This window comes from Eumetopias jubatus, unplaced genomic scaffold (assembly GCF_037043125.1).
Source record: "Eumetopias jubatus isolate StellerSeaLion01/CBP00866 unplaced genomic scaffold, mEumJub1_p1.0 scaffold_14, whole genome shotgun sequence".
In the NCBI taxonomy this organism is placed as follows: Eukaryota; Metazoa; Chordata; class Mammalia; order Carnivora; family Otariidae; genus Eumetopias; species Eumetopias jubatus.
In genome coordinates this window covers 101,980,767-101,988,959 of record NW_028274820.1, presented here as the reverse complement: position 1 = coordinate 101,988,959, position 8,193 = coordinate 101,980,767, and the positions used below count along the sequence as shown (strand labels likewise).

General features: G+C 64.5%; 1 protein-coding gene across 1 annotated transcript in view; it reads right to left on the bottom strand.

The window, feature by feature from the left end:
• Nucleotides 1–777: 777 nt before the first annotated feature.
• Nucleotides 778–8,193, bottom strand: part of SSPO (SCO-spondin) — a 52,237-nt gene continuing 44,821 nt past the window's right edge. The window contains 21 exon segments of the mRNA XM_088018400.1: nucleotides 778–800; nucleotides 1,395–1,545; nucleotides 2,148–2,255; nucleotides 2,257–2,282; nucleotides 2,579–2,639; nucleotides 2,791–2,808; nucleotides 2,811–2,888; nucleotides 3,135–3,167; nucleotides 3,169–3,353; nucleotides 4,141–4,187; nucleotides 4,298–4,350; nucleotides 4,352–4,441; nucleotides 4,543–4,670; nucleotides 4,847–5,049; nucleotides 5,188–5,326; nucleotides 5,773–5,889; nucleotides 6,066–6,224; nucleotides 6,566–6,844; nucleotides 7,120–7,166; nucleotides 7,392–7,516; nucleotides 7,761–7,894. Coding sequence (XP_087874526.1) covers nucleotides 778–800; nucleotides 1,395–1,545; nucleotides 2,148–2,255; nucleotides 2,257–2,282; nucleotides 2,579–2,639; nucleotides 2,791–2,808; nucleotides 2,811–2,888; nucleotides 3,135–3,167; nucleotides 3,169–3,353; nucleotides 4,141–4,187; nucleotides 4,298–4,350; nucleotides 4,352–4,441; nucleotides 4,543–4,670; nucleotides 4,847–5,049; nucleotides 5,188–5,326; nucleotides 5,773–5,889; nucleotides 6,066–6,224; nucleotides 6,566–6,844; nucleotides 7,120–7,166; nucleotides 7,392–7,516; nucleotides 7,761–7,894 — 2,204 coding nt within the window.

The following is an 8,193-nucleotide window of genomic DNA, read 5'->3' as shown; positions in this document are numbered from 1 at the left end:
TTCTAATGTGCAGTTGGTGCTGAGAATCACCATGCAGACCGTGACTCCTGAGGGGAGACAGGAGGGAGCTAATGAAAAGTGAGAACCTGGTGGGCTCAATGAATTTGAAATAAATGATAGCAGTGGGGCACTAGAGCACGTAAGCTGGAAGGATGGGAAGTCGTGATCAGTAAGTAAATATTGGAAAGTGTTTGAAAACAGCTGAGTTCGTGGAGTGAAGGGGAAGGTCACTGTATATAAAGGGGTGAGAACTGAATGGATTATCCACATGGAGTGTCCATGACAAGGAATGGGACCCACCAGCTGAACTCTTCTCTGGATGAGGGGAAATGGCAGTTGGAAGCAGGAGAGGGTGGTGGAGCTGGGCAGCACCAACTAGACTGGGAGAGGGCTCTTTGCGGGACGAAGGGGCAGAACTGGCCAGCAGAAGCCATGCACCAGAGAACTTCAGACTTTATGTGTAACCTGCTGATGTGGAAACTGAGGCACATACATGGGAAGTGACTCGCCCAAGTTCACCAGCATGGCAGATTAACAGAAGCCTCCTGGAGACAGTCCTTGTGCAGGTCGAGGTCAGGGCTCAGACCCACTCTGCCCCCCTTACCCCTTTGTCCCCAGAGGCAGACTCTGCACACGGGCTTGCTACCAGTGTCACTTTATTTGGGAGATGCTGGTACCAGGGCATGGAGTGGGTGGGTCGGCACGGGAGGAGGGAGTCAGTGCCTCCGAGCCCGGTGATGACATGAGGGGTGGAGGCAGCCTCGTGCAGCGGAGCCGTCAGTGCTTTGAGAAGTCACCGCCTGGAGGACGAATGAGTGGGAGAGGCACTAGCAAGGAGGCAGTGGTCAGGCCCGGAAGGGGTGGACAGCGGCGCAAACTGGCAGGAGAGGGAGACCCGCCAGGAGGAAGGCCAGAGAAAGGCCAGCTCTTGCCCTGCGCTCCGTCCAGGCGGTACCAGTGTCCCTGCACCTGTTTCTCTCACCTGCCACAGTGTGGCCCCGGGTACCTAACGAGAACCGAGCACCTGGCAGGCGCTTCACACGTGCGCTCTCACTAAGCCCTCCCAACAAGCCCGTGCACGTTGTCAGCCAGGCGGTGAGGCTGAGGTCACGGACGCTGAGCAAGGAAGGAAAGAGACGGGCTGCTATGAAGCAGCTCTGACTGACTCCAAAGCCCCAAGCGTGCGTATGATTGGAGAAGAATCCAACAAGAGAGCCAAGAAGCGGGATGGAGCGGGTCAGAAGGGGTCAAGAAGGCAGAATCCCGCGGGGGCCTGCGAGTTGGGAAACGGACCGCCTTTCGGAAGGCCTGTGCCGGCCCCGCCCCGCCCCCGGAGCCCCCCCCTCCGAGCCCCCCGCCTGCCCCCGGCCCGGCCCGGCCCCGCCCACACCCACCCTGGCAGGCGCTGCACTGGCAGCTGCGGATGGCGGGCAGCACCACCCGCTCCGCGCGGCCGCCGGGACAGCGCAGGGTCAGGATCCGCACGGGGCTCTCGGGGTCCAGGCTGTAGCTGCAGCAGCCGCCCTGGCTCTGCCGGTACGGTTCCTGCCGGGGAGGGGGGGGGGCGTGGCTGAGCTGGGGCGGGGCCAAACGCGTTGGCCCAAAACCCCCGCCTTCCCTCTGGTGGCCTTTCCCATCCCGGGGAGGGCCAGATCCCAACACTCCTCGCCAAGCGCGGGAGCCAGCCGGGTCGGGGAGAAGCAGGGTTCTGGGAGGGTTCTGAGGAGAGCAAGTGCAGGGCAGAGCTCAATCCGTCTCCTGGGACATGCTCATAACGCCTTGCCAGGAATGTCTGGGAGGAGGCTGTGTGTAAACAGCCTGTCCCACAGAGCTTCTCAGTATAGGCTGGGCTGTGATTTCGGAGCCTAACTTAGCTCCTAATTTATGCCTTTCCTGTTCATGTCCTGGTAGGCCCACAGCAGGAGAAGACCCCCCTGGCAGGGGTGGAGGCCTGCTCTGGAGCCCAAGCCCGGTGGAGGTCACAGGGCCAGGCAGCAGGTGGAGACCACCACCTTGGTGAAAAGTCACCCGGGCTCTGATCTGCATCCCCTTGAGATTGACTGCATCCCTCACGTCCCCGGGGTCTTTGCCCAGGTCTAGGCTCGCCGTGGTAGGCCCTCAGGGTGCACGGCAGCCCCCTGGCTCACCTCAGGCATGACACTGGTGCTGGATGGACAGTGCCCTCCGCAGTAGCTCACTTCTACCTGGTCCAGGTAGCAGGGGCCCTTGGTGAGGCTGCGCAGCTCGGTGAGTGAGATGCCGGCAGGAGGCTGACTGCTCCTCTGTGGGGAGGAGCAGGTGAATGCAGGAGGTGGGGGCACGGCAGAGAGAGAAGGCCAACATGAGGGGACTCTGTGTGAAGGGGACAGCAGCGTGTGGACCCGAAGGGCACCTGCGGCTGTTGGGACAGGGGTGGCCAGGCGCCATGAGGCAGCGCTAGGGGTCTCCACTCCCCTAATCCTCATGGTAGGCTGCACTGGGGAAGGCAGGCCTCCTAGGGTGGACATGGGGGTAGTCTGGGAGAAGGGCCCAGAGCAGGAAGAGGCACAGCAGGAAGTGCCCCAGGTCCCCGGCAAACCCAGAGTCTCTTGGCGGCAAGTGGGACAGCAGCTCCCTGGCTCCTGCACGGTCACCTCGCCCTGCAAAGGGAGTGGTCCCCAGCCCACTCAGGAGGATGGCCCAGGTGCCCCGGCACTGCCTGCTCGAGGCCCTAAGACCAGCCTCTGGGGAGGGACGGAGGAAGGACCCCAGGGAGCTGCTCTGAGAGGGCAGCAGGGCTGCTGGCAGTACCTGGGCACAGGTGGGGGGGGTGGGCAGCGCTGCGTGCAGACACTCCTTCCACGGAGGCAGCGGCAGCTGTCACAGTCCTCCTGCCATTCGGATCGGCGCTGGGGAGAATGCGGGACATCCTCCTCTCCGCCTCGATCTCCATCTCTCTGCTGGTTAGGCTTTTCTACGCTACTACCCCCTCCCTGAAACCAGCAGCCAGCGACTGAAGGCGGCAACAGGAGTTTCAGGAGGGAGGTGGGCCGACAGAGCCCAGAGACTGTCCCAGTGGGATGGCCCTGGCATAGAGCGGAGGAGCCCGCGGACGGGAGGGAGGCCTGGGTTGAGGAGGGGCAGCGGCGTCTCACCGGGTGGGGATGCCCGTGGCGCCAGCACTCACAAGTGGTCCACGGGCGCACAGAGGCCCGCCTGGCTGCGCAAGTGCCCGTGCCGGCACACACAGCCCGGGGCCTGCCCCGCACTGCAGCTGCCCTGAATCTCCGTGGCGTTGGGCTCCCGGCACGTCCTCTCGCACAGCCCCAGCTCCCCAGGGGGCACCTGCTGCCACATTTCCCCGGAGGGGCACTCTGCCAGGGAAGACCCCACCACCACCACCACCACTCAGGTCAGCCCTAGGTCCAGCCTTGATTCTCCCCCGTCCCACGCCAGGCACCCCTAGAGTCCCTCCTCCCTCCCCAGTGCTGCCCACTCTGCACTTGTAGGCCTCCAAACACAGCCCTCTGCTCTTACGCACCTTCCCAAATACCAGCAGGGCCTAACTCGCATCTTGCCTTTTCCGGGAAGCCTCCCCTGACTAGTCCTGTCCACCGTGACCTCTCCTCTGGTGGCACTGATTTCCCGTCCTGTGGGTGCAGCCTGCTTGTCAGTGGGCCAGAAACCGTCTCCTGTCTCTGTTCTGGTGGGTCAGTCTGCCCTCAGCAGCAGCACCAGGCTGGGGTGCTCGGGTCCCACCATACCTGTGTGCCTCTGAATCCACACAGAGCCCAGGGTGCCAGGGCGGGGCACAGGTGAGCCCTTAGCAAAGGCCTGTTGACTTTGACCAGATGGGGGCAAAACAGCACAGGGCAGATACCACCTGCCTGGGGACTGCCAGACAAAGACCCTGTCTTAGCTCATGCTCTCAACCTTTGCTTCCTCCTCTGCAGGGAAAGAACCCTCCACTTCCTGCCTCGCTCACAGCCCTGCTCTGTGCACACACAGGAATGCCCTCAACATCACTGTGGACAGAGCAGGGAAGGGGCTTCTTGAAAGAGATAGCATTGCCTTTGTCCTCAGCAGGGCCAACCACCCCCCACCGCCCCCCGCCCCCCGCCTTTGGAAGGACCAGCAGGGGCCTAGACAGCCATATCTCACCGTGACAGTCGGCTAGGGAGCAGTTGAAGGCTCCATCTCGGCAGATACTGGGAAGACAGAAGCATGGGTTCCGATGCCTCCGAGGCCCTGCTCCCCACCGCCATTCTCAGCAGCCCTGCCCTCCACCCCCTCCCCACCCCAGCCCCCTGGTCCTCACCAGCGGGTACAGTTCCAGATGAGCACAGTCCCTGGGGGAAGCTCCCGGGCCTCGCTCTTCAAGGGGCAAGGTAAGGCCCCACGGCAGAGAGGTCGGGGTGCAGGGGCATGCAGCGGGGGGCACACACGTGCCACTGTGCAGCAGCTGGGGTGGTGCGGGCTCCGGTTATACTCAGACCCACTTCTCCCCCTCCCCCCACCTGGCTGCTCCCCCTACGGGAGTCGGGACATGGCACCTGGACATACCTGCTCTCCAGGGCAGCCGCAGCCAAGCTGACAGGGTTCCTGCACACAGGGGGCACCAGGCTGCAGATGCGAGCAGAGGCGTGAGCACGCGGTGGCACAGGCTCTGAGCACCTGGCCAGGTAGGCACTCTGGGGTGGGGGGGAGCGCACAGACAGTGAGGTGGAGTCCTGAGGAAGGGACTGCTCCCGGGGAAGGGACTGTCTCCCGACTGGCCCCCTGCCCTGGCGAAGGCCAGCTGGGACGGGGGCCAGAGCTCAGCGGCACTAGAGGGAAGGGGCAGGTGCCCACCACCCCAGGTGCTCACCAGGGCAGGGCGTCAGGTTACATTCCTGCCGCTGCTCTGTGTCCCGGCCCTGGCATGGTACCCCCGCAGGACCCTCCTCACAGCTCCAATGACGCTCCGTAGTGCCCCCACCACAGGGAGCAGAGCAGCTGCTCCAGGCTGACCAAGGCCCAAGGACAGGGCACTCGTGGTGTGGGCACATCAGGGACCCGTTGATACAGGTGCTGTGGACAGGGGTCAAGGGCACGAGTCAAGGGGAACAGAGCCTTTGTTTCCCAGTAATGCCCATAACCCTGACCTGCCCCAAGCCTCCCACCCAAAGCTCCCGAGCCCCCCGCTTGGCCACCGGTGGGCAGCCATACCAGTTTTGGCAGTGCACCTGTGCCACCTCAGCTGGGGCCACCGCCCATGAGGCACTGGGGCTGGGGAGGCCACAGCGGCAGGAGGAGATGGGCACGCAGGGCCCATCCTGTATTAGTTGGCCAGGCGGGCAGCGGCAGCCTGGGGGTGGGGAGCAGAAGCAAGATTCACGCTCCGCAGGCGCACACAGAGGATCCCCCTGGCCGCCGGTCGGAGTCCAAAGCCTCAGGCGCACCCTCCCCCGGCCCCAGCCCCAGCCCCCACACTGTTTCCACCTCTGGAGCACAGGAAGGGGTCGCTCTAGCCCACCCTGTGTGGGCCCCACCCCAGGAACCCTTGAGGCTGCCTGAGAGCATCTTCACAGACACAGCCCATCTTGGCTAAGGCTCGCTCTATGCAGGAGCCCTACCCAGTTGCCGAAAGTGACCCAAGGATCCACTTTGCTGCCCTGTCACCCAAGATCCAGTACAGGAGCATGCCCCCGCCCACGGGTCTCACGCTCTCTGGAAGCAGGAGGCAGCGAAGCAAGCTGCCCTGCTCAGAGGCCCTAGAGCTCCCAGGCTGGGCTGCAGGCATGGCCTGGCCACCTGGGCGGCACGGCCCTTGCAGACACCGCACGTGGTCCCAGAGGTTGGCACAGCTTCTGGGGCATCGGTTGGCACAGTCAAGGGTGGGCACGGTGTCCCGGGCTTCGCAGCTCTCCCCTGAGGACCAGAAGGTAGGAGTCTGTGTTGGGGGCCAACTCTTGGGCCCCCCGGGACAGCACCCTCCCCTCCCCCGCATGCCTCTAGGAGCACAGGCAACAAACATCCTGCTCAGGCGCTATCTTGTATGTTACAGTCCCTGGCCCCTCCCCCCCAGATTCTGCCATGGGGGTTACCTGGGCAGGGCCCCACATTGCAGCTCTCAGTCTGAGCCCATGGCCCCCAGCAGCCCCCTCCAGCGGGTGCCGCTGCCTCTCTCCAGCGTAGCCGGAAACCCCCACTGCAGGGCACCTGGCAGGGGCTCCAGGGCCCCCAAGGACTCCACTGGCCTAAGTCTGGGGAGATAAAATGGAAGTCAGTACCCAGGGCCCACCTCCCCTCTGCCTCTTGCTTCCACCCCAAGGCCTCAGGCTCTAGCCCTGCAGACACTCTGACATGCCCTGAGCCCCTCAGACCCCCTTCCTCCTTTTTTCAGTGGCTGCATGGATGCTCCCTGCTGCGGGCCCACCCAGCGTGAAATCCAGCAGGCCCTGGGGGCAAGCAGGAGGCTTAGCAGGCCTGCTAACCCCCTGGCTACTGAAATAAACAGCATGGCCCAGCCCTACCTGGCCAGGTGCCCCACCACTCTCATTTCAGGCTCCCTGCTGCCCTGTTGGTCTCTGCCCCTCCTCATTACCACGGCAGGCCCTCGGGTCCGGGCAGAGGCGCTGCTGGCTGAGTGGTGCGGTGCAGAGGTCTGGGTCTCCAGCCCACGGCCTCCCCGTCTCAGGGTCCAAACAGAGGCGATGGCGGTGCTGCCCCGAAGCCAGCCAGGGGGCCAAGGTCGGGGAGCGGCCAGCTGGGTGCTGAGACCAGCGCTCCTCTAGCACAGTCCTGGAGGCAGGGGCCAGCACGCCACGGGGCAGGCAGGGCCCACAGGGTGACCGCTCGGACCACCCACTCAGAGGAAGAAGACCTAGGAAGGGCAGCGAGTGGGCACCTTCCCAGGGACCCTCCCCCTGACCACAGATCCCAGTGGATGGGGAGGGAGGAGCCCCAGTTATGACCAGGAAGGGCTGGAAATGGGAAAGGCTGTAGGAGGTGTCAGGGAGCCAGGGTAGGGTGACCCACTGTCCTGGCTTGTCTGGGACTGTCCGAGTCCCAGCACTAAGAGTTCCAGACTCGGGAAACCGCCCCCCGCCCCCAGTCCTGGGCAAATGGGGACAGCTGGTCTCTCAAGTCCAGAGTTACCTTGACAGCCCTGGCTGGTGCAATGCAGTTCTCCGTGCTGGCATTCACTGTGGGAGGGGGTGGTCGGGGTAGGTTTGCCGAGGCAAGACTCAGCCCAGAGCGGTGGTTGGGGGAGCTGATGTAGGGGCGACGTGGGCTCTGGGCTCATTTGGAGCAGGATGAGGTTGGAGCTGGGCCCCGGGGCCTGGGGGATTTCCCTGTGGGGCCTCCTCCCCGCCCCCCATCCCCTGACCCCAGCCCTCTGATGCTGCCTCCCCGACCCCATCACTCACCACTCTTTGCAGCCCAGGTGCAGGCGTTCCCCGGGGGCCAGGGTCACCGTGGCTCCTTCTCCTGTGAGGTGCAGGCAGCTTCACTGCTCTGGGGGAATGCAGCCCCCGGCCTGCTCCAGCAGCCCCTGAGCAGAAGGGGACATGGAGACAGGGCTGTGTGGCAGCCATCTCTGTACCCTGGTGCCATACTGTGTCTGCTCACGGCGGGTGAGCCAGTGGTGGGCATGTGGGCACGAGGCAGAATGTGAGGGGCTCTTCAGGGGCACCATGCAGAGGGGCATCGCCCCGGCATCACAGAAGGGAGGCCGCGTAGGAGTGTGGACAGAGCCCCCCTCCTCCTGGGGCACCTCCCCCAGCCCCACCCCTCACCTCTGGACAGTAGCAGCCCGGCTGGCAGGGCGGCAGGTCCCGGCAGAGCCGATGGCTCAGGTGTGTGGCGCAGAGCCCGGCACGGGGTGGGGCACAGGCCCGGAACTCAAAGGGAGGTGTGCAGCTGTCCTCTGTGCGGGGAACAGAGGCTGGTGTGGGGCCGCCCAGAGACACCCTCCACGCCCAAGCCCGGAGCACACAGGACACGATCCCCTCCAGGCCCCTTGGGGTCTCCCTGTAAGAGTGCAAACCTGCCCCCAGGCTGCCCTAAGGACTGGCTAGTGTCGCCCCATCGAGTGCCCACTCGGCCCCCAACGGTGCCTCTAGGAAGAGTCATGATGGTTGGGCTGCGGAGAGCCAGGTAGCTGCGTGGAGGATGGGGCCTTCGGGGAGCTAGGGGCCTGGCAGATGCTCCCGGGGTTGGCGGATGGGG